Source organism: Rana temporaria, chromosome 1 (genome assembly GCF_905171775.1).
Source record: "Rana temporaria chromosome 1, aRanTem1.1, whole genome shotgun sequence".
NCBI classification, from domain to species: domain Eukaryota; kingdom Metazoa; phylum Chordata; class Amphibia; order Anura; family Ranidae; genus Rana; species Rana temporaria.
This window is the reverse complement of record NC_053489.1, coordinates 364,511,329-364,537,732: the sequence shown is the minus strand read 5'-3', so window position 1 is coordinate 364,537,732 and position 26,404 is coordinate 364,511,329. Positions and strand designations below refer to the sequence as shown.

At 46.6% G+C, this 26,404-nt stretch overlaps 1 protein-coding gene across 1 annotated transcript in view; it reads left to right on the top strand.

The window, feature by feature from the left end:
* The first annotated feature begins 20,724 nt into the window (after positions 1-20,724).
* Positions 20,725-26,404, top strand: part of MED16 (mediator complex subunit 16) — a 49,292-nt gene continuing 43,612 nt past the window's right edge. Inside the window, exons 1-4 of the mRNA XM_040322140.1 lie at positions 20,725-21,063; positions 24,593-24,700; positions 24,793-24,962; positions 25,085-25,516. Coding sequence (XP_040178074.1) covers positions 20,928-21,063; positions 24,593-24,700; positions 24,793-24,962; positions 25,085-25,516 — 846 coding nt within the window. The 5' untranslated portion in view covers positions 20,725-20,927. The remainder of the gene's footprint in view (positions 21,064-24,592; positions 24,701-24,792; positions 24,963-25,084; positions 25,517-26,404) is intronic.

The window sequence follows — 26,404 nt, the reverse complement described above, 5'->3', positions numbered from 1 at the left end:
AAGCGAGCTAGCGCCTTTACCTGAGGCCAACAATACAACCAAGGGGGTCACGGAAACCGCTTACGTGCTGGGAATGGCAGGTGCTCCTCCGGGGCCGGGCATGGATGGTTTTCCAAGACCTCAACCCTGGCCTGTAACTCCTGACAGTATGATGCCAATAAGCTCAGGGTGGTGTGAATCTGACATAACCCGACGGAACGAAGGGTGACTTGCTCAGAACCGGAGCTTGACGTACTGGGAAATAAAAGTCTGAAAAGTTCTGCCTTGTACAAGATACTCCTGCGCTGTAGTTCAGCCATCAACCTGGGGATGGTCCAGGATCTCAGAGAGGGCATGCTGCCATGTTCAGAACCCCTGGCTGGAGAGGGAGTGATGGATGCAAACTTTTCTATATCCGCCGCCTGAGACATGACCTAATTGACTGACTAAAATCAAACATGTAGTGAATTAATAATTCACGAAAACAATATACCCCCCCCTTTTTTTTTCGTGTGTATACCATATTTATAACATCATTTGTGTAGAAGTAAGAGTGAAAACATGTCAGTTTGTGAAGTGGATAGAAGCCGAGTTACCCGAATTAAAATCGTATACTCAGGCCACGGATACCTGAAAACGTGTCAGGTAAGATATCAGAGTAGTGAAATGTTGAAACGTATGACGTGTGTGTAATGGATGAGGGGACTTGCCTCCACACAAGTGAATTAAAAACGATTATCTCAATCAGTTTATACCCATAAACCTGACAAGTAACAATGTGACGATGTAACGCCGTGAAACTTAATTAGTGAAGACTAATCTACCCATGTTATAAAATTTTAATTTAGGTGAACAATATTATACCTACCTGTAACAGGCTGAAACCGAGGAAAAAATACGAACCCTCTGGGTCCTGATGGTCATGCAGAAAATCCTTGATGATATGCAGAAACAAAACGATGAAACAAAAAGAACATAAACGTACCAAAGCTACCCCTCGGAGGAATGCATGTATATGTAGAAATCGGGTCTAAAAATGAAAACGGCAATGTAACTGAACCATAGCCAGACTTGTGGAGTAGTGCATACAGTGAGTGACCGCTGGGTGGAGGAGGTCTGGATACCGTGTGATGGAGTTAATAAAATGATTATTTTGTGTTTGTTATTTTTCTCCTAGCCACTCAAATATTGCTTTCCTCTGTTATATTGTTTTATTTATTTTTTTCTTGGGTGTATTGCGCTAGCATTATTTTCCTTGAAAGAGTCATTATAGAGTTAAATCTCAGCCCCGAGTGAAGACGAGAGATGGTTTAACTACTACTCCTAAACAGCTGCTACTCGTCCCCTCCTCCCTCTTTCCACCGAAAAGAAATATGGCGTCTGAGTGAAAGGCCTGGTGGCAAGAAGGACATGTAACAAGAGAAGACTATATGGATTAGCGAATCGGATGTACCCATATGAATGATGATTGCTTATGTCACTCTGTCTATAAAGCTACGATACCAATAAAGGTTTGGCCTCTTTTGTGGGTCGCAAGGCATGGAGGTCTGTGGTCTGAAATTTTGTCTATAGACTAGAGGCTTACTTTTGTCATGAAATTTGGCTCAGAGGCAGAATGAGTTATGCCCTGGAGTTGTGCCAGGGGGTATCCTTATCAACTGTGCACTATGATCCCTGTCAAGCTAAATGTGGGGTGCCCAGGTGCAAACTAGTAGGTACCCTTGTCAGCCACCCCCAAGGGACAGTCGGGATGCGAGCTGTGCAAACAGTTGAAGGAGGTGAGCAGCGCTGGCTCATGATACAACACAAGCCAAGGATGAGGCCCAAGCAGCTGAACAAACAATGTGGCAACAACCCTGGCTAAATGATCTGATAAGGTGTAGGAAAAACACACCCAGCTGAACCAGCACCTACCCCATGTGGCCATGGACACTGAGACCCCACATGGCTCCAGCAAACACCACCCCCACAACCTCCAACCTACTCATCCTGAGCCCTACCCCCTCACTCTGCCCAAATACCCATGTGTCAGTTACCATGGGGAAAAGAATGCGCTCTACGTGAACATATTGCATGTGAAACCTGTAATCTGGACCGTGTGGCTAGATAAATGTAAGCAGTTCATACCTAGTGTTTAAAATGAAAGCGCGGGCACTTAATGCACTTACTGATAACAGGGGCGGATCCAGAGTCTAGTCTCGGGAGGGGCACTACCAGAAAATTGTCTGGTTGATATGGTATCAGGATTATTGAAGCTCATTATTACTATTATTACATTGTAATATAAAATTAAAAAATTCAACTCGCCATAATGCAGAATCGGTGGGAGCCCTGAGCGTGTCACTTGCCACTGTTGCCTGCCACTAGATGCAGATTGTCACTTTCCACATGACCTGCCACCAGATGTGGATTGTCATTTGCCAATGTCGCCTGCCACAAGATGTGTATTGTCACTTGCCAGTGGCTGTGCCCCAGAGTGAGGGCGGGCAGGGAGAGATGATATCAGAAAGGCACTACCCATCAGAGTATGCAACCAAAGTGATGTTGCATTGCGGCCATCTTGGTACACCCACACTTGTCGGCAAGCAGACATCTTTATACACCCACCAGAGTCTTGCTTTTCAAAGTAATTTTTAACAGTAAACTCAGCTTATGTAGTGAAATATAAGTTGAGTTTACTGTTAAAAATAACCTTGAAAAACAAAACTCCAGTGGGTGTATAAAGATGCCCGCTTGCCGACTCTAGGCTTACTGTGGACAATTCCGGGTGTACCAAGATGGCCGCGACGCAACGTCCCTTTAGTTGCATATTCAGATGGGTAGCGGCGGCTTCTTGACAGAACACTTGCCCACTCGCTCAGTGACACTCCAGCCCGTTTACCAGCCTTACCACCCGACATGATTGCTCACTCACCAGCCTGCCCGTCCTCTCGCTCACTTGCTCATTATTTTCTCGGGGGGAGCAATTGCCCTGTTGCCCCCCCTCTGGATCCGCCCCTGACTGATAATTGAAACACTGATTTGCTGATCACATACACACTCCAAATAGCTCCTGGGGGGTAAAGAGAATGTGTGAAATGTGTCATTCAGAAAAGCTTGAGGAAACGTATGCCCAGAATCCACATAGTGCCGTGAAAATCTGCAGAAAATCGAATAGTGTGTATGGGGATTTAAAGCGGTTGTATACCCGTGTTGTGATTTTTACCTACAGGTAAAAGCCTCGTACACACGCTCTGATTGTTGGACGACGAGCTTCTGATTTTTGTCAAAAGGGTGTGTGCCAGGATCTTGTCTTGCATACTAACGGTACGCAAATTGTCGTTTGACAAACACGAACGTAGTGACTTACTATGAGTGTATAAAGAGAAAGTTCATTTCTCAAGCACCACCCTTTTGTCCCCTTCTGCTAATTTCAGCAGAAGGGGAACGTTTGAACGTTAATTTGCGATTTTCAGATCATACAAAACAAATGCCTTTTAAAATATGTTTGGCATATCTACATGCAAAGCAGCTTCATTATTATCCCATTAAAGAAGAATGAAAATTTTGACATTTCATGAATTGCCGCGCCACGAATCTGAATTCTAGATTACGAACAGTAGTTTACGAGACCAAACTCTTCTCAGTCATTCCTTGATTCCGCCCATGCGTGCTTGTACTTTAGACTTTTGTGTGATGATTTCTGTACTGACCATCCGAAAATCGGACGTGGAGCCGTTGGTCACCAAAAATTTACTAGCCTGTCATCCAACAAAAATTTCCAAAAATTGGAAAAATGTCTAAAGGTAAGAATTTCAGACAATAGCCTGTCAAACGACCATCCCCTTCTGATTTTCGTACCATGTGTACAAGGCTTTAAGCCTATAATAAGACTGACCTGTAGGTAAAATGATTATCTCTGAAACCTGTACGGTTTGGGAGATATTTACCTTTCATGCGGCCGCTGATGTCAGTGGCTCATGCATTCTGAAGGTCCGGCGGATGCTGCTGGAAAATCAGAGCTCCTTGCTGGAACAGAGGACTCCCCCGTGACGTCATCGGGGCTCCGGCCACTCACAGCTCCGGAGCCGCGAACCCGGAAGAAACTCATAGGGAACATGTCAGTTCCCTCAACAGTGACCAAGAGGCGGTACGGGGGCTTTGTTCTAAGGTAAGTATTTCATAATGATCTAGTATGTGATGCATAATAACTTATTTTGCCTTACAGGTTTTTTTTTTGGTCGGGCATAGAACTGCTTTAAGGTTTGACCCCATATTATATGACCTCATATTGTATGACAGTTTTTGCGAAAGAGTCTCTTGTGCAATCTAAAAGTGGTGCAGCATTAGCCAAATTCAAATATGAATTGCACATTCCTCACCACTCTACAAACGCTTAGATTTTCGGACGACCGAACGTTCGTTTTTTGGGGCATGCTAGTCTCATGTCGAAAGTGAAAAGGTTACCCACAATACGAAAACTTTTTGTACGACAGAATACAACGTCAATGTGTTGAAATAGTTTTATATGTATTCTTTCATTTCTGAGCATGCGTAGTGCTGCTCTTACGATTTTTTTCGGATGAAAATCATACTAATGAAATGAAAATCAGATGTTAGTCTGCACATCCAGCTTTTGTCTGCCGAAAAAGTGAAATCGGCTGTCGAAAGCACTGTACTAACGATCCGAAAATTGGCAGACAGCTCCTCGTTGTACACATTTTTCTATCCGATTTTTTATATTGTGTGTACGGGCCATTAGAATGTATGGGAGACACTTTTGCAAAATTCTCCAATCTTTATGAATTCCGGGGATTATTCAAATGCTCTGCCTGTAAAAGTGTGAGGGACTCATCAATGCAGACATTTTTATTTGGAGTATACATTTTGGAAAGTTTTTTGGGGAATTTTGTTTTATAAGTGGCGTCATCTTGTAAAGCCTGATGTATTTGTTGTGACTTTGGGAAGGGCACAGAAACGTGAATAAAATGCACTACTGATGTGTGCTTCCTGCAGTTTTAATAGGATGTATGCCTGACTGTTTTTGTAGGTACCCTTTCATCCTCTGAATCAGTGGTGGCCATTATAAAACTACTACTCCACAGGTTCATATTCTGAATCAGAATCTGACAGTGAAAGCTTCTCCCCATTACTCTGTCATGCTCAGAATCTCATTTGTGAACCTTTTGTTTGGGCGTGTTTGACAGTGGTTGGCATTCAGGATACTGGTTCTAGCTGGTGACACTGTACTGTTGTGGCAATGATCACTGTTGCCGGCAAGACTGACTCTGCTGACATTGGCACTGGTGTGACTAGGGTTGTCACCTCTCCGGGATTCACCTGGACAGTACAGGTTTTGAATCGTGTCCGGGTATCAGACCGCCTGGACACATTACATTATTCAGACCCGGCTGAGAAGTCTCGTATTATGGGGGACTCTGTGATGGGGTTTCCCATGCAGGTATCTCCCTCCCCTGCCCTCCCCACACCATATTCTGCTCTACTAACGCCGTCCACTTCCCTACTGTCACATCCACTGTCACCATATTCTGCCCTACTGACACCTTCCACTGCTCTACTGACGCCATCCACTGCTCTACTGTCACCATATTCTGCCCTACTGACACTGGCCACTGCCCTACTGTCACCATATTCTGCCCTACTGACACTGTCCACTGCTCTACTGACACCATAGTCTGCCTTTTGACACTGTCCACTGCCCTACTGACACTGTTCACTCCCCTAATGTCACATCCACTGCTCTACTGACACCAGTGTTGCCAACCTACCAGATTGACATTTACTGACACGACACCTAACATTTACTGGCCCAGCCAAGTTTTTACTGAAATTTGCACTTAAAAATGTAATTTTGTATTTAGGCTACAAATCAGTACAATATGCAATTAGCAATGTGATTAAAGGTAAGATTCAGGCTAAAAGCATATTTCTTATTTTATTTTCAATATAGTTGTCAGGTCACCTGTGGCCAGGTGACAAGTGCACCCCGTAGGGGTCAGGGATGCACCACAGGGAAGTGAACCCTATAGCCGACTACTGCTGGCAGGGAGGAAGCGTAACCCAAGATCACCCAGGGCGCGGAGTCTAAGACCCAGTTTTGTATTCACCAGAGCCTTTGATGGTAAGGATGGTCTTGGCCGCAACTGGGTCCAGGTCGCGTTCCCGGGATTCCTTAAGTCACACTCCGCAGGGAGAAAGGGGAAGCAGCCAGCAGGACAAACAGTGGTGATGGACAGGCCAAGGTCAGGGCAACAGGCAGACAAGGATAACCGTGGGACATGCAAATAGTCAGGGGCACAGGCAGACAAGGAAGTCGGGGACAAGCCAAAACGGTACACGGAAAGATGATCGTAGCACTCTGCAAACAGGAACTAGCAAACTACACTGCAGACAGGAACTAAGCATAGGAACACTGTTGAACAGCACTGCAGACCTGTAGAGCAACGGTTAATATAGGCTTCCTGGGATGGACTAGGGTGGAGCCATACAGGAAGAGGAAGTGATAAAAAGGGAAACCAGAACAGGGTCAGCCTCTAATGAACACATGGAGATCAGGTAAGCAGACAGACTTGATGCATATTCATGACAGTACCCTCCCTCTTACGAGGCCTCCCCCTTCCCCGCCTGGGTCCGGGTTTAGAGGGAAACTTCAGATGAAAATTCTTCAATAGACGAGGTGCAAAGACCTCTGATGCAGGAACCCAAGACCTCTCCTCAGGACCAAAGCCTTTCCAATGAACGAGGTACTGAAGAGCGCCTCTACAGAGTCGGGAATCCAGAACTTGACTGACCTCATATTCCTGATTCTCCTCAGAGACTGGTGCCGTGGTGGGGAGAGGACGAGAGAACCTATTAAGGACTAAAGGCTTCAGAAGGGAAACATGGAAGGAGTTAGAGATTTTGAGGTTTTTGGGAATCTGAAGTTTGAAACAAACTGGATTCAGCTTAGCCGTTATGGTGTATGGACCAATGAATCTTGGAGCAAACTTCAGAGAAGGAACTCGGAGCTTGATGTTTCTGGTGGAGAGCCAGACTTTGTCCCCTGGTTGAAGAGAAGGCGGTTTACGCCTGCGGCGGTCAGCAAAGCCTTTGAATTTGTCGGCAGCTGCCCGGAGGGAATCATGAACGTCACTCCAGATGGAATTGAAGGACTCCTGAGCTGAAGCCAAAGCTGGGATATCCAGAGAACAGGTCATGGGAAGTGGAAGTTGAGGATGTCTTCCATAAACTGAGAAAAAGGGTGTTCTCTGCAAACTGGTATTTACATGATTGTTATGGGAAAATTCCGCCCATGGAAGTAGAGAGAACCAATCGTCATGATGAGCGGAGACTAAGGTACGAAGAAAAACCTCTAACTCCTGATTAACCCTCTCCGTCTGCCCATTGGATTGAGGATGGTAAGAAGAGGAAAAATCCAAAGCAATATTGAGGGATTTGCAAAAGGCTCTCCAAAAACGAGACGTAAATTGAACACCCCTGTCCGAAACAATATGAGAAGGAACCCCATGAAGACGGAAAATCTCTCGAACAAAAATGGGGACTGTAACGGAACCCCAAATGGGACAGGGGTTAAATCCGTTCACGATATTCCATTCCACCCAAGACAGCTTATCGACACTCCACAATCAGGCAAACGAACACGACCGATAAGAATTCCCCCCAGAAACGAGACACACAGCTCGGCTTGAGGTTCAAAACAGGGAATGAATCTTTATTATCTGCACATGGTAACACATTTCTCTTCAAAATACATCCCTCCCACCCTTGGGAAACAGGGTGGGTTAAATTGTCCAATGACAATGGTGATACAGGTCAGGTGTGTTCAAACTTCTCCTTCAGCAAACAGTCCCAGCAGGGGGGGGCTGCTGGAGTGATTCCCCCCCTTTCCTCACAGCAAGACACTTAAACATCCCATAATAGGTATGCAGACTGCCTACCCAACTCCAATCCACATAGCAGACTTAATTACCACAATAGACAATGGAATGCAATCACACCCCACCCCTTTCATCACAGCAAGCTGACTAGTATACATCAGCCAACACACAATATATATATATATATATATACACACAATATATACAATATCTGACCGCATTAAATGTGACTAGCACAGACCATAGTGGGGTCACAATTAACCAACATCTTACAGTGTCTCAAAATCCTGCAATACGATGTCCCATCTCATGTAATACATGAATACATGAATTACGATTCACTTGCCACCCCATGCCCAAAGGGCACAGAGTGGACTCAGACCCAAGAGATATCAGTGACGCTGACACAGGAGTATCCTCCATCCTCACAAAGTCTTTGTGTGTCACGGGTCATTCTGTTACATCTCTCCCCTTTCGGTGGGAGACTGACACAGGAGGAGACCCCGAACGGGTTGACTCCGAAGTTAGTCAGTAGTACCAGTCCTCCAATGCTGGTATCCATACCGTACCCCAAATAAATTGCTCCAAACAGAGCATTACTCACCCTGCCAACCTCTGTCTCTCTCAGAAAACATGCCTGCCACTGGGGAGAGGCCTGGACTGGCCCTTCTCCCTGCAGTCCTTTCAGCCGCTGGAGAGAAGACAGGGTGGCTGGGCTCAGTTCATCATGCTGCTGGGGATCTGGGCCAACTGGCCACCATTCCTGGGGTATACCAGTGGCGACTGAAGTCTCATCCACTGGTGGTAGAAAATCCCCTGATGCTTGCAAAGCAAAGCCGACATCCCCCTGTCTCTGTGACGCACCATTTTCTGGGGTTGTGTCAGTGGAGACCACAGTCCCATCCACTGCCACAGGAACTCCCTCTTCTGTTAGGTGAGAGCAGAGGCTTGTGGCACTCTGCTCCGTTGCCAGCCCTTCTGCTGGGTCGCTTTGAGGGGAGACCACAGTCCCATCCCCCTGTCTCGGTGACGCACCATTTTCTGGGGTTGTGTCAGTGGAGACCACAGTCCCATCCACTCCCACAGGAACTCCCTCTCCTGCTAGTTGAGAGCAGAGACTTGTGGCACTCTGCTCTGTTGCCAGCCCTTCTGCTGGGTCGCTTTGAGGGGAGACCACAGTCCCATCCCCCGATGTCAGCTCAAGCTGCAGTTGTGTGCCGCAGCCAGTATCATCCTGCCCTGCTGCCAGGGATTCAGCTGGGGGTAAATGCTTTACCACCACAGCTTGTTGCTGGGGAGAGGGGCCAATTGCCCCGGCTCCCTGGAACTCCACTTCCATGGTGTCTGGCATCTGTACCTCTCCCCTCTCTTCAGTTGATGCTGTGACTTCTGCTGCTGCAGCACCTCTTTGCTCCAGCCAAGTGGCATCCACAGCCGCTATAACCCGGTCTATGATCTCCGGTGGAGGATTAGGTCCATACTGTGCCAGTCCACGTCTAACAGCCCGGTCCCAAAACTCTTCATCACGTGTCCTGTCTGTTACGCTGGGCCTCTCAGCTCTATCCATTTCGACAAGTTGTGCGATAATGTCCCTTCTCTTACGGTTGCAGGCCGATCTGCCCCGGCTCTCCAGTAAGTCCTTGAGGGAAGAGAGCTTCAGCCGCTCATACAGCGTCTCCATCGTCCTGTGTCCTTGTAGCCGTCCTTTAAGGGATGGAATTATCCCACTGCTGCCACCAATTGTAACGGAACCCCAAATGGGACAGGGGTTAAATCCGTTCACGATATTCCATTCCACCCATGACAGCTTATCGACACTCCACAACCAGGCAAACGAACACGACCGATAAGAATTCCCCCCAGAAACGAGACACACAGCTCGGCTTGAGGTTCAAAACAGGGAATGAATCTTTATTATCTGCACATGGTAACACATTTCTCTTCAAAATACATCCCTCCCACCCTTGGGAAACAGGGTGGGTTAAATTGTCCAATGACAATGGTGATACAGGTCAGGTGTGTTCAAACTTCTCCTTCAGCAAACAGTCCCAGCAGGGGGGGGGGGCTGCTGGAGTGATTCCCCCCCTTTCCTCACAGCAAGACACTTAAACATCCCATAATAGGTATGCAGACTGCCTACCCAACTCCAATCCACATAGCAGACTTAATTACCACAATAGACAATGGAATGCAATCACACCCCACCCCTTTCATCACAGCAAGCTGACTAGTATACATCAGCCAACACACAATATATATATATATATATATATATACACACAATATATACAATATCTGACCGCATTAAATGTGACTAGCACAGACCATAGTGGGGTCACAATTAACCAACATCTTACAGTGTCTCAAAATCCTGCAATACGATGTCCCATCTCATGTAATACATGAATACATGAATTACGATTCACTTGCCACCCCATGCCCAAAGGGCACAGAGTGGACTCAGACCCAAGAGATATCAGTGACGCTGACACAGGAGTATCCTCCATCCTCACAAAGTCTTTGGGTGTCACGGGTCATTCTGTTACAGGGACCAAGGCAGGAGCAGAAGGAAGACCAGGAAGGGGAACAAAATGTGCCATTTTGGAGAACCGATCGACTACCACCCAAATGACCGTATTACCGTCAGACAGTGGAAGATCGGTGATAAAATCCATGGCAATGTGAGCCCAGGGCTCCTTAGGAATGGGCAAGGGCATGAGGAGACCAGCAGGAGCTTGTGTGGAGGATTTGAACTGAGCACAGACATGACAAGCCTTGACATAGTCTTTAACCTCCGAGCGGAGATTTGGCCACCAATAGTGACGACTAATGAGTAGGAAGGACCGGAGGAAACCAGCATGGCCCGCCACTTTGGAATCATGTCCCCAACGAAGGATCTTGGCTCTTAGCTCAGTGGGGACAAGGGTCTTACCAGGAGGAATTTTTGAGTCCAGGGTGGTAGAATGGGCAACAATGCATGAAGTTGGAATGATCGGCTCAGGTTCAAGAGTGAGCTCTTCGTCCAAGGTGTCAAAGGATCTAGAAAGCGCATCAGCCCGACCGTTGCAGGAACCAGGTTTGTACGTAATCGTGAAATTAAAACGGGAAAAGAAGAGACTCCACCTGGCCTGTCTGGGATTCAGACGTTTAGCATTCTGTAAGTACTGTAGATTCTTGTGATCGGTGAAGATTGTTATGGAGTGAGGAGAACCCTCCAACAGATGACGCCACTCTTCTAGCACCAATTTAATTGCGAGAAGTTCCCGGTCACCGATGGCATAATTTCTCTCTGCCTGAGAGAATTTTTTGGAAAAGAACGCACATGGTTGACGTCTCTTCTCAAAAAGTTGAAGAAGCACCACTCCCACTCCCACTGAAGAAGCGTCCACTTCAATAAAGAATGCCTCCTCAGGGTTTGGTCTCCTCAAAAGAGGTCCAGAGACAAAGGCCTGTTTCAGATCGTGAAACGCAGAGACAGCTTCGGGAGGCCAGTCTTTGGCATTAGCACCCTTCTTGGTCAAAGCGATAATAGGCGCGGCAATGGAAGAATAATTCCTGATGAACTGCCTATAATAATTTGTGAAACCAAGAAAGCGCTGTGTGGCCTTGAGGCTAGCTGGAAGAGGCCAATTGGTAATGGCTAAGACCTTCCTAGGATCCATACGAAGGCCCAAGCTTGAAACAAAGCATCCTAGAAACAGGACCTCAGAACATTCAAAGGAGCATTTCTCCAGTTTGGCATAGAGATTATTCTCTCTGAGGCGCTGGAGTACAGTGCGGACATGGTTCCTGTGGACACGCAGATTTTCCGAAAAGATTAGAATGTCATCCAGATAGATGACAACAAACTGGTACAGCAGGTCCCTGAAGATTTCGTTGACAAAGTTTTGAAACACGGCTGGGGCATTACATAACCCAAAAGGCATGACCAGATACTCATAATGGCCGTCTCGAGTGTTAAACGCAGTCTTCCACTCATCACCTTCTCGTATTCGAATGAGGTTGTACGCCCCTCTGAGATCCAACTTAGTGAAAATGGAGGCACCCCTCAACCTATCGAACAACTCAGATATCAAGGGTAAGGGGTAACGATTCTTAATAGTAACAGCGTTTAATCCTCGATAATCAATACAGGGTCTCAAGGTACCATCCTTCTTGGCAACAAAAAAGAACCCTGCTCCTGCAGGCGAAAACGATTTCCGAATGAAACATCTGTCAAGGTTTTCTGCGACATACTCAGACATGGCCTGGGTCTCTGGGATGGACAAAGGGTATGTGCGACCCCTGGGCAGAATTGCTCCAGGAACAAGGTCAATGGCACAGTCAAAAGATCTGTGGGAAGGAAGCACCTCAGCTGATTTCTTACAGAACACATCCCGGTAATCGCTGTAAGCAGTGGGAAGATCCGAATATACTGATGTGGTACCAACCGGAAGTCCCCCCTTAGGAGTCACCTTGGAAAGACATGACGAGAAACATGAAGGGCCCCAAGCCAGAATCTGCCCAGAAGCCCAGTCCACATGGGGAGAGTGGAGCTGTAGCCAAGGAAGGCCCAATACAATGGGAGTGGAGGCTTTAGGTAGGATGAGAAAGGGATTCTCCACCAGGAGTGGATATCCTATCGACATCCTAATAGGTAGTGTCTGGAAGCGAATAGGACCCCCTGGGAGAATAGTGCCATCAATTGCCGAGACTACCAGCGGCGTAGTGAGGGGTGAAAGGGTAAGCTTCATAGAAGAAGCAGTTCTCCAGTCCATAAAGTTGCCGGCAGCCCCGGAATCCAGATATGCAGAGATCGATAGGGGAGAAGTGCTTACATGAAGGGACACCGGAAGGAGCAGACGGGAAGGTGATGTTTCTGAGTCCAATACTCCACCTTCTAGATGTATTAGACCTGAGCGTTTCCTGGGCGAAGCGGGCAGGAGTCACGAAGATGGCCCTTGCCTCCACAATAGAGGCACAAGCCCAGAGTTCTGCGTCTAGCACGTTCTTCGGGTGTTAGTCTGGTCCGGCCCAGCTGCATAGGTTCCTCAGCAGGCAGAGGATGGTCCACGGGACGAAGTGAGGGAAGCACAGACTGACTAAGACCTAGGGAGTGCTGGTGTCTTTTCTCAATGGACCTCTCCTGAAAACGAATATCGATCTGGTTGCACAGGGAGATGACATCGTCCAGACCGACGGGGATGGTTCTTCCCGCTAATTCGTCCTTCACTCGGTCAGAGAGGCCATGTAAAAAGGTAGCGACCAGGGCCTCATTGTTCCAGCTCAATTCAGCTGAGAGTATACGGAACTGAAGAGCATATTGACCCACTGAACGAGATTCTTGGCGGAGACGTAGCAGAGCACTGGCCGCTGAAGAGGCCCGAGCCGGCTCTTCAAAGATGTTCCGAAAGAGCTTTAGGAAGTTGAACAGGCTGGAAACTACCGGATAATTCCTCTCCCACATAGGGGCAGCCCAGGCTAAAGCTTCACCGGAAAGGAGGGAAATAATATAGGATACCTTTGCCCGATCAGACAAGAAGTTTTGAGGCTGAAGTTCAAAATGGATGGTGCACTGGCTAAGAAACCCCCTGCAGGCCTTGGAGTCTCCAGAAAAACGGACTGGAGGTGGTAGCTTCAGCGAATGCGACTCTGCGACTGGTGCGAAGGGCGCAGCCGCTGCCGCTGGTTGTACTTGGGGTTGTAGATTCGGGGTTCCCAACGAGGTCTGAAGCTGGTCAAAGCGGGAAGCCAGATCCTGAAGGAAACGCATCACCTGAGCCTGATTAGCTTCATGCGTCTCGAGTCTGTGAACAACGCCCTGTAATGGATCATCTGCAGGAAGCGGCACGTCGGCCGGGTTTATGGCTGTTCAAACTGTCAGGTCACCTGTGGCCAGGTGACAAGTGCACCCCGTAGGGGTCAGGGATGCACCACAGGGAAGTGAACCCTATAGACGACTACTGCTGGCAGGGAGGAAGCGTAACCCAAGATCACCCAGGGCGCGGAGTCTAAGACCCAGTTTTGTATTCACCAGAGCCTTTGATGGTAAGGATGGTCTTGGCCGCAACTGGGTCCAGGTCGCGTTCCCGGGATTCCTTAAGTCACACTCCGCAGGGAGAAAGGGGAAGCAGCCAGCAGGACAAACAGTGGTGATGGACAGGCCGAGATCAGGGCAACAGGCAGACAAGGATAACCGTGGGACATGCAAATAGTCAGGGGCACAGGCAGACAAGGAAGTCGGGGACAAGCCAAAACGGTACACGGAAAGATGATCGTAGCACTCTGTAAACAGGAACTAGCAAACTACACTGCAGACAGGAACTAAGCATAGGAACACTGTTGAACAGCACTGCAGACCTGTAGAGCAACGGTTAATATAGGCTTCCTGGGATGGACTAGGGTGGAGCCATACAGGAAGAGGAAGTGATGAAAAGGGAAACCAGAACAGGGTCAGCCTCTAATGAACACATGGAGATCAGGTAAGCAGACAGACTTGATGCATATTCATGACAATAGTAAGTGGCTCAGGGACAGGACTCAGGAGGGCAAGAAATTAGAATGGGCATGAAGTTGACTCTCACAGTGACATTGACAGCAGTGTGCAGCAGCACAGATCACCGAAATGACATGTCCCCTTCTGAGTGACAGTGACAGTCTCTCTCCATGCCAGGTGGTCCCTTCAATCCCATCCAGTCCAAACAGTACTGACAATCCCGCTCCCAGCTTGCCTTGCTCCTGTCCCGCAGACCCATACACAAGGCTTTGGTTGCTCTGCTGGGCTCCCTTGCACCATGACATCACACGACACGCTCAGGCATGGCCTCTGCCAGACCAGCCCCCATTTGGTACCGCCCAAGCACACTATAGCAGGGACTTGGATGGTCTGGGCTGGCATTGGCCCCTAGCTGCGTATGCCCAGTTCTGAGCCAAGCTTCACAGCCATACTTTTTACTGGCAACCTTTTGCTCTTACTGGCAGGAGAAAAGTGCCAGTTTTATTATGGCTGCCAGTAAATATTCTGATGGTTGGCAACACTGACTGACACCATATTCTGCCCTACTGACGCCGTCCACTGCCCTACTGTCACATTCACTGCTCTGACACAATATTCTGCCTTACTAAAACTGTCCACTGACCTACTGACACTGTCCACTGCTCTACTGACACCATATTCTGCCCTACTAATGCCGTCCACTTCCCTACTATCACGTCCACTGCCCTACTGACACTGTATTCTGCCCTACTGACACTGTCCACTACCCTACTGTCCACTGCTCTACTGACACCATATTCTGCCCTACTGATGCCATCCTCTGCCCTACTGTCACATCCACTGCTCTGACACCATATTCTACCTTACTAACACTGTTCACTGCTCTACTGACTGAGAGTGGCCACTTTTAATGTAGGCTATGCTTATCTTTCACATTTTTTTATTAATCTAATGATATTTTATGGGTGCTTTTGTTTTATTTAACCATGCCCTTTTAAGTTCCCTCCACCGTTAACGCAATTTGACCACAGCCACTGTTCACGCAGAGCGCTATTGTTGCCTCATTACTACTCTCCTTGGGTAACCCAAAGTCCCAGGTCTTTTACAATCCTATAGCTTGTATTACGAAAAAAAATTGTTCGAGTTTAGCTTGAAGAAAAGTTGGCAACCCTAGGTGTGACTAATGAACAGAACAGTATTGCTAACTACACTGGCACTTAGTGGGGGCAATTGAGACACTGGTAATAGCTTATGTTGGTCTGGTGACACTGTGACTGGTGTGGTGTCAATCAGGAATACTGTTGCTGGCTGTACTGGTGTGGTGATCCTAGAACACTGATGTGTTAATGATCAGGAATATATTGTAGACTAGTCTGAAACCACTAACCCTGCAATCAGGAATGCTGTTGCTAGAGTACACTGGTCTGCCATCCCCTAACCCTGTGATCAGAAACGCTGTGGCTCATTGACCCAAACTAGTGAGGTACTGGAATAGCGTTGTTACCAGAATAAATAATGTATACCAAGTTCAGCTTGCAGTTGAACCACTAATTTGTTTGCTAGGTAGCCTAGAGGAGGACTTGTACCTCCCTTCGGTATACATTGCCCTCACAAGGCTCCTATACTTAGCCAGGAAGCTGGTTGCCCATTTGTGGCTATCAGCACGCACCCCGGGGGAGGCGCAGTGGCTCCAGATGGTCAATGCTACTCTTATTCAGGAAAAAAAACACATAACATAGGAAATCGCTAAACAAACAAATTTACCAACATCTGGCATGATTGGTTGAACTTCCCAGAGGTGGCACCACCTCAATTGGTTCTGGATAGGCTGCTAATGGGATAAACAGGCCTGTGGTGCTGTTTTTGAAACCTTAGTTTGCACGGAACGTTGAGTGCTGTGCTGGGAGAGCTTTGCTTGATTGACAGATTTAAACCCCGGGTTGTATATCGATGGTTGGAATATTTCATTATTGTTTATTTTAAGTTAATTTCATTTTGTTTTCTTTCTCCTTTTTATTCATTGTACACTGGGTTGTTCATTCGTGTGTAACCAAGAACTCAGGGTTCAGTGCAATCTGTCTAGGATGTATGACGGCAGTGTTGGCATTATTGTCAACGTCACTCTTCTGTTGATGTGAGGAATGAGTCTCCTGTTATTTTTTATATGTCATACGTATGCAAATGCTCAATGTAATGCCTTATGTTCTCAATAATAAAAAAACTTTTTGTTGATTAAAAAAAAAGAAACTCTGTGGCTGGTGACACCCACACAGGTGTGACGGTGATCATGAACATCGATGCTGGTGTACACTGGTCTGATGTCACTGTCATGGGTATGACAGCAATCAGGGACCCTGGCTGGCTGCACTGGTCTGGTGACTGTGTGACTACTGTTGCTGGCTGCACTGGTGAGCAGGGATGGACTGGCCATTGGGACCACAGGGAGTTTCCCGGTGGGCCGATGGCTCAGTGGGCCGGCTTCAGTGACAGTGGACTGCGTCCCCCCTCCACTCCTCTGTCTCTCCCTCCCCGCAGCACTCACCTGGGGGGAACAAAGAAGCAGTGGGGACGACAGAGGAGCATGGGGGAGGGGACAGACAGCTGACTCAACAGCTATGGCCTGGGAGTTTCTCACTTCTGCCTAATCTTGTCCCATAAGGGGGGGGGGGGGGCACCAAACTGATTCTTTGCCCCGGGTGAAATAATGTCTAGCTTCCCCACTGGTACTGCCTATAAGAGTACCAGTACCAGCCGTTCTACTCTAATAAAGTAGAATGGCTAGTGGCTAGTGAAGGGGGAGAGGGGGCTTGGGTGGCCAGGGTGCGGGAGTTGTCCGGCCACCATGGGAGAAATCTGTCAAAGTGGGCCAGTCTGGATGAAGTCCAGGGCCAAATTTCTGTCCCAGTCCAGCCCTGCTGGTGAGTGGTGACAAAGGGCCAGATTCAGAAAGACTAGCGTATTTTTAGGCGGGCGTAGCGCATCTCATATACGCTACGCCGCCGTAACTTAGAGAGGTGAGTACCGTATTCAGAAAGAACTTGCGCCCTAAGTTACAGCGGCGTAAATGGGCCGGCGTAAGCCCGCCTAATTCAAATTATCAAGGCAGTGGGCATGTTGTATTACAATGAGCCGTGACCCCATGTAAATGAGGGGCCGAACGGCGCATGCGCGCGCATGCTCAGAATCACGTCGCAAATACTCCCTAAGATACGTCGTCTTAATGCTTTGTCGACGTGAACGTAACCTACGCCCATCCCCATTCACGTACGACTTACGCAAACAACGTAAAATACGACGCTTTTCCGACGTCCATACCTTAACTGCTTTATGAGGGGTAAACTTACGCCGGACATAAACCTTACGTAAACGGCGTAGCTAAATCCGACGGGCGCAAGTACGTTTCTGAATCAGCGTATCTAGCATTTGCATATTCTACGTGTAAATCTACGGAAGCGCCCCTAGCGGCCAGCGTAAATATGCACCCAAGATACAACGGCGTAAGAGACTTACGTCAGTCGTATCTTGGACAAATTCTGGCGTATCTGATTCTTTGAATCAGGCGCATAGATACGACGCCTCACATTCGGACTTACGACGGCGTATCTGGAGATACGCCGTCGTAAGTCCTTTCTGAATCCGGCCCACAGACTGGTGTGACTAGTGGTTAGAACACTGAGGGAGATTTACTATAATTGGAAAATGCAAAATCTGGTGCAGCTCTGCATAGAAACCAGCTTCCAGGTTTTATCAAAGCTTAATTGAAAATGAAACGACAAGGGGTTAAAGTCGTTTAGGACATTCCATTCCTGAACACAAAGGCAGCTACCAAACACTCCAATCGGCCGAACAAGAAACTTATACGAATAATTCTCCCCCCAAGTTTGAAACGAGTCTCTGTGTTGAGGGTCAAACAGGAATGAGATTTTATTGAAAGGAATCTCCAGATACGCCGTCGTAAGTCCGAATGTGAGGCGTCGTATCTATGCGCCTGATTCAAAGAATCAGATACGCCAGAATTTGTGACACCGCTAGCTGAATGGCGTATCACTGGTGTCCATGACGACGCGGCACGCACCAAGGGCGTGCCGCGTCATCAATCAGGTGGATTGGAAAACCATACTGGCCTCGGGATTGGTCGCGCCACACGTGTCATGAAGCAAACACACGCACAAAGTGCGTGTATATACATCAACACAAACGTATGGTGCAAACCACCCCGGAAAGGACACTGTCCATTGTGGCCAATAGCGGCGTCCCTAACCCCCAAACACCCGGAAATACGAACGCTGCCATGTTGGAAGAGGGTAAAAAGATATTACAGCCCAAAGGCAAGCCCTCAACCGGGGCTCAATGGGCTATACCGCTGTCCAAGAGGCAGAACAGGAAAAATAGTGGAATAAACCACTTAAAGGGTTATGATCCAACATCCCTTATCGATGTCCCTGAGGGATATGGTTGGACCAGGGACAAAAACCACCGGTGCCAATATCTCCTAGGCATTCTTGTACCCAGGAGCAAAAAGGGACCAAACGCACCATGGCGTGTGGCCCCCCTGGCACCAGATAGGAAGAAAGAGCAAAATGGGCATAGTCACAGAGAGAACCAAATCTACAGGAAATATTCCAATCTCAGAATGCCTCCTATGGGAGGTGGGACTTTTGAAGGCACACAGAGGGCCATATTGTCCTAGATTTACCGCGGGCGGCGCGTAAGCCATTTACACTCCGCCGCCCCAACCTACAGGAGCAAGTGCTGTATTCCCCAAACACTTGCTTCGTAGTTTGGGGCGGCGGAGTGTAAATGGCCCGGCGTAGCCACGCGTATCTCCAAGGGGGCGGCTTCTATTTAAATTAAGCGCGCCCCCGATTCTAACGAACTGCGCATGCGCCGGGCTTAAAATAGCCCAGTGCGCATGCTCAAGTTCTCGGCGTAAAACGTCAATGACGCCGACGTGTGCGTCATTGACGTAATGTCGTATTCAAGAACGACTTAGGGAAACGACGTAGCCGACGGAAAAACATGACGCAGACCCGACGCCATACTTAACATGGCCTATGTGGGACTTGCGTAAACTTACCCCTCATATAGCAGGGGTAAGTTTACGCTTACGCAAACGACGTTAGCGACGGTTACGCAACGCGAATTCGTTCGGGAATCGGCGTATCAGGCTCATTTGCATAAACAAATGAGACCTGAACGTAAACGCCATCTAGCGGCGGGCGGAGTAATTACATTTAAGATCCGACAGTGTAAGTGACTTACACATGGCGGATCTTAAGTGTATCTATGCGAAAATGATTCTAAGAATCAGTCGCATAGATACACGGGCCAAAAAAGAGAGATATGATGGAGTATCCTGAGATACTCCATCGTATCCTTACTCAGAATATGGCCCAGAGAGACCAATAAGAAGGAGCCGGGAAACCAGCACTGTGATCTCCATGGGAAATGCATATGTTTATAAAGAATGTAATGAAGTGAGTCACTTTTTACTTACACCGTTGGGGGTGTGGAAAGGTGAATCAATATGTGTTGTACTAAATGATTACTTTTGATTTATTGAAGACAAAGATACAAATTAATATCCCTGAGGAAGAACTTTTTTTAATTGTTTGAAACGCGTTGGTTTAAGCCACCATTCGACTGTCTCCAGACATCTGGAGATGTTGAATCCTGGCATTGTATTATTTGTTTTTTATTCTTTATTGATTTTCATGTTTTAAATGTTTCAACACATACGTATATGTATGTTATACAATGAAGTTTTTGTACAATACATTTATATGTCTCTATAATTTGTTTTTTTGCTACCAATATAATCCCAATACCAGAGGTTTTTCACACAATTTAAAGGGTTGCCACTTTTTCCTCAAGCCAAACCTGAAACACTTTAGTGGTGAGCAGCAATTTTATTTTTATTTTTTATATACACTAAAGGATTTTAACAGACCTGGGACACCTTTGAGAACTCCAAACAGAATAATAATGCAGCACACATATTGCCCCCTCACCCACCTGTCAAGTACTGTTTCCGAGACACATTCCTATCTGGATAATGAGTCCGGGTTTCAGGTGGACTTGAACCCGGACTGTCTGGGTGAATCCCTATATAAGGACCGATGAGCTACAATACTATCAATTTTCCTTCTTGGGTTTAGATACATTTTAAAGTAGTGACATGAACAAACAGAAATGATATTCCAAGTGAAAGAAAGGCCACTTTACAGGGACTAAATAATATATCTATACACATGTCGTCTATTGATGAAGATGTTCAATTTTTTTATTAAACCTTTAGTATGTTTCGTAAGTCCCCTGCAGCGTTCATTTTTTTTTACTGTAGTTAGGTTTTGTCTGCGTTGCACTATAGGAGGCTTCAGCATGCAACTACAGGCGTGACGTCATTAGAAGGCGACTTTGCCGAGTAGCATGAGACGGAGTGTCTATGTTTTGTTATGCAGTGTGATTTGTACGCTTCCTGGGTACTGTATACTTGAATGGCATCTCGGAGCTTCCGGTGCCGGTGTGATAATCATTAGAGGGTGAGCTCTGGCTCTCGGCTTCCTTGTGTAATAAGGCTCGGGAAGGGAGTCGCCATGGACGTGGCCTACATCTGTGAGTGGGACAGGAAGCCCCGGAGCAGTCACTGTCCCTCCAGTCCGCCGGTGTGCGCCTGGTCCTGCCGCAACCTGATCGCCTTCACGTCAGACCAGAGGAGCGAGGATGAGAAAGGTACTCGTCTGTCCCCATATCACCTGTTATCTTCTTAGAATTTCCGGATGGAAACAATCACAATGAAGTGCTTTATCCAGGATGCTGTTCATGTGCCGCATATCACTTAGTTGCTACAGCAACAGGAAGGTTTTTCATTCATTCATCTGTCAGGACTGTATTCTGTAGTAGAGATGAGCTCAGGTATATTAGGACCCCGGTACCGAACCCACCTGGGCAAGCACTGCCAGGAAGTTCTCACCTGTACTGGGACAGTCATGAGCGGCCAAGGTGTTCTCTGAATCTGCAGCAGCATGTATACTGATAAGTAAGGATGAGCTCTGGCGTGTTCGCATAGTACACATGCAGAGCCCGCCAGGAAGTGTGCACGGCGCTACGCTAATAACAGCCAGGGAGACATTTCACGATCCCTGCAGCCGAGCATCGAGACAATGTCTCCCTGGCTGTGATTAGCACAGCGCCGTGCTCACTTCCTGGCGGGCTCGGCATTTGTTCTATGCGAACACGCCGGAGCTCTTTCTTACAATAAGGTGGGAATGCCCTGTCTGCAGATGACTGGTCTAGTATGGTGACCACTTTCTGGTGGGCTCACTCAGATGGGTTCAGACAGAATCTGAACACAGCTGAGATTGTCGCCATCAAAGCAGATCTTGCCCCCCCCCCACTTACTGGGTGATTTGTTGTGAACATTTCAAATACCCACAGTTGTCCCATTGAGCCCTTGTTTTCTGTCATCACCTAGTCCTGCACCACCATGTTGCTTGTGATGTCATCAAGAGGTCAGCCGGCATGCCTCCTGATAAGGGATGAGCTCCGGCGTGTTCGCACAGTCCACGTGCAGAGCCCGCCAGGAAGTCTACTCGGCGCTGCGCTAACCACAGGCAGGGAGACATTTCCCGATCTCTGCAGCCGAGCATTGGGAAATGTCTCCCTGCCAGTGATTAGTGCAGCGCCGTGCCGACTTCCTGGCGGGCTCTGCACGTGGAGTGTGCGAACACACCGGAGCTCATCCCTACTCCTGATGATGCAGGGTTCTGTCAAATTGGCCAACTCGTCAGAAACTCCAACATTGTCACAGTTTATTTAAAAATCATTAGTAATTGGAGGTTTTGTCAATTTTCTGTTTGGACACAACACTGGCAATCAAATCTAGTCCGGTACAGGAAGATTTAGCTGTTTTGACAGCACAGCGGCTAACGAGGTCAAAGTTGTTGCCATTTTGTTGGCTAGTATCGGAGTAACAATTTCTGTTCGTAATATCGTGCACCGGATTGTATTCGGTTGCCGGTGTCGTGTCCAAATGGCAGTTCGTCAAAATCTCCAGTTACTGATGGTTTAAAGAAACCGGAAGTTAAGTAGTTGGAGTTTCTGATGAGTATTTTGACTGAACAGTGGCACTAGGCACACCCCTCTCCACCTATGTGAATGTGATGTGCATATCCCAAGAGGCACAGCGGACACTGTGCTTGTAATTTTCCTAGGCGGGATTGTAAATTTTCCACTTAAAAAAATTAAATACAAATTGGTGCTATTCATGAAGCGCAGGGGTAGATTAGAGAGAAATATATTTAGAGGGTGAAGAACCACTGTAAATGAAGGGGTAGAAGACAGCAAATTAACCCAAATGAGGTCTGCTAAGTGACCAAAGACATGTTCATGCTAACCACACAGGAAAGTGTTCTGTTCTCCTGTAAGTCTCCATTCACGCATTCGCATGAAACTTGGGGTGCCGCTCTAAGCTGAGATAAAGATCTCCCCGGCAGTTGCAGTAAAGGAAACTGGCATTATTGCACCATTGAGAGGTGTAAGAGCATGATCAAGGAGAAGAAAAGGCGCTGTTCACCAACCCAGTGCATTAGTATTTAGATGAATGTGGCCTCATTCATTTGTCTATTGAAGCCACATTCATCTACATTCCAATACACTGGATTGGTGAGCAGCGGCTTTTTTCTCTGTGATAATTCACGTTTTGTAAAGGCACAGAATCCTGCGTATTTGCAGGCATTGATGAATTGCAGTAAAACCATGTGTCGCATTTGCAGTGTTATTCATTGTGAATGGCACCCCAAAGGCAAGCAAATGCATGTTTTGCTGTACGCAACAAATACGACAAAACAGCGAAAATAACGTGATATGTGCTGCATTGAAATGAATAAATTGCCCTGTGCGTGATGCGAAACAACGTTCCAAAAACAAACAAAAAAATGCATGGCTAACACTAGATGTGAATGCAGCCTTAGGGCTGGTGGATGGGCTTCAGGTGGCGGTGTCTTGCCTTTTTACAACACAAGAGCTTTTTTTTATTAACTTTAATGAAATGTCACAAAGTAACATTAAATTAAAGGGTTAATATAGGACATAACAAACATGTCATATTTACCTCCACTGTGCAATTCATTTTGCACAGAGTGGCCCCGATCCACGTCTTCTGGGGTCCCTGTCTCTGGTCCTCCCCGCAAGAACTCACCACATTAATGCGAGAGAGCTCGCATGGTGATGAGTCCTTGCGGGCGCGCTCCCGTGATACAGCGAGCGGCCATAGCCACTCACTGTATCACTCGGCCCCGCCTCTCGGTGCGCCGCGTCACTGGATGTGATTGACAGCAGCGCCAACCAATGGCTGTGCTGCTCTCAATCCATCCGCTCTAGCCAATCAGCGGCCAATCATCATCAGATGTTTTTTCACCTTGATGCATAGATTGCATTAAAGTGGAGTTTCCATCCCAAATTTTTTTTTTCATTATTGTGCTCATTAGACCTAAAAAAGTAAAAAAAAATTATATTATAAAAACGCAGGATGAGAGGACATACATTTAACTCCTTTAATTTCTATGCACCACAGCCCAGCTGGAGTTCATAGAAATGCAAGGTGTACAGAGAGCCGCGATGCACAAAATTGTACACTTTGCATTTTTCCGCATAGCAATGCTCTGCATCTGACTGTGTGTCTTTTTTGGTGCGTTTCAGGTCTGAATTCAGCCAAAAATTCGGACTGAAATGGTAAATGGAGACGCATCAGAGTCAGACTCCTGCTGTGAACTTCTGCATTCTCCAGTGTGAAGCCAGCCTAAAGGAGGAAATCCTCCAATGGGGACACTAGTTCTAGTGACCTGGGGGTCTCTAAGGAATTTCCTTACTTTGCAGGAATTTCCTCTGACTTTCTGTTTGGCTATGGAACAGGAAGTGAGGGGAAAGCTCTGCAATGGGACATAGATGACAAAAACTAATCTGGCAGGGGTTATAACTCTCCCTTGCTCTATGCAAAAGGGAAAAAAGTTTTGCCTATTCTAATATAAAGAAGGTTTACAGAGATAAATCCCACTCCAATCTTTAAAAAAATTAATGAATGCAATAGGGAATAGATAACATTTCTGTCTGGTTTTTATTTCTGTCAGTGACCCTCACTGGGGACACCCCCTCACTTGTCGTTTTATTTTTTCTATGGAGATGCACACCATTTAGTTCAAAGGAATCCATGGCTTTAGGACTGAGTGCACTTTTCTCTTTTTTTTTTTTTTTTTTAACAAAGATCTTACCCATATGATCCACATCCTGGACACAGAGCATCCTTGGGATGTCTATTCTATCAACTCTGGACACCAAGAAGTCATCACAAGCTTGGAGTGGGACCAATCTGGTAAGCATTGTAGATAATGAATGAAAAGACCTCTGCAAAATAATAATTTCAAAATGAGATCTGTACTGTTCTATTTTTTTTTTTTTTTTTAGGATCTCGCCTACTATCAGCTGATGCTGATGGCAGAATTAAGTGTTGGGGCATGATGGATCACTTGGCAAATAGCTGGCAGTGTATAGTAAGCAGTGAGGTAGATGGAGACCCAATTGTGGCACTTTCTTGGCTTCACAATGGGGTGAAACTGGCACTGCACGTGGAAAAGGTAAACGGTAACCTATTTCTTACCTGCATACACTCTTTTCCAATCATTTATGTCTGCATGAGTCAGTATTCTTGCATCTGATGTAGTTCCTGCTTACATTTATCCATTCTGTTTTCTTATAGTCTGGTGTCTCCAGTTTTGGGGAGAAATTCTCTCGTGTGAAGTTTTCTCCATCTCTTACCTTATTTGGAGGAAAGCCAATGGAAGGATGGATTGCTGTCACTATCAGTGGACTTGTCACTGTGTCCTTGTTAAAGCCTAATGGACAAGTGCTGACGGCTACAGAAAGTTTGTGTCGTCTGCGATGTCGGGTTGCATTAGCTGACATTGCTTTTACTGGTGGAGGAAACATTGTTGTAGCCACCTGCGATGGAAGCAGCACATCCCCTGTACAATTCTACAAAGTTTGTGTGTCTGTTGTGAGTGAAAAGTGCAAAATTGACACTGAGATATTACCTTCACTTTTCATGCGCTGCACTACGGATCCAGCACGAAAAGACAAGTTTCCTGCTGTTACTCATCTCAAATTTCTTGCCAGAGACATGTCCGAGCAGGTAAATGTCAGTTGTTTGCTCCTAATTTCCTGAGGAAAGATTAGCTGAAATCAAAGTAATTCTCTCTTGAGAAATGGTGAATTAAAGGGGATATGATCAACATGCATAAATACATAAGTGGTCCATATAGTGAACTTGGTGTAGAGTTATTCACTTTAACCACTTAAGCCCCAGACCAATATGCTGCCTAAAGACCCAAGGGGTTTTTACAGTTCAGGACTGCGTCGCTTTAACAGACAATTGCGCGGCCGTGCGATGTGGCTCCCAAACAAAATTGGCGTCCTTTTTTTTCCTACAAATAGAGCTTTCTTTTGGTGGTATTTGATCACCTCTGCGGTTTTTATTTTTTGCGCTATAAACAAAAATAGAGCGACAATTTTGAAAAAAATGCAATATTTTTTACTTTTTGCTATAATAAATATCCCCCAAAAACATATATAACATTTTTTTTTCCTCAGTTTAGGCCGATACGTATTCTTCTACCTATTTTTGGTAAAAAAAATCGCAATAATCGTTTATCGGTTGGTTTGCGCAAAATTTATAGCGTTTACAAAATAGGGGATAGTTTTATTGCATTTTTTTTTTTTTTTTTTTACTACTAATGGCGGCGATCAGCGATTTTTTTTTTTTTTTTTTTTTTTTTTTTTCGTGACTGCGACATTATGGCGGACACTTCGGACAATTTTGACACATTTTTGGGACCATTGTCATTTTCACAGCAGAAAATGCATTTAAATTGCATTCTTTATTGTGAAAATGACAGTTGCAGTTTGGGAGTTAAACACAGGGGGCGCTGTAACATTTAGTGTTCACTTTGTGTGTGTTTACAACTGTAGGTGGGGGGTGTGGCTGTAGGACTGACATCATCGATTGAGTCTCCCTAATAAA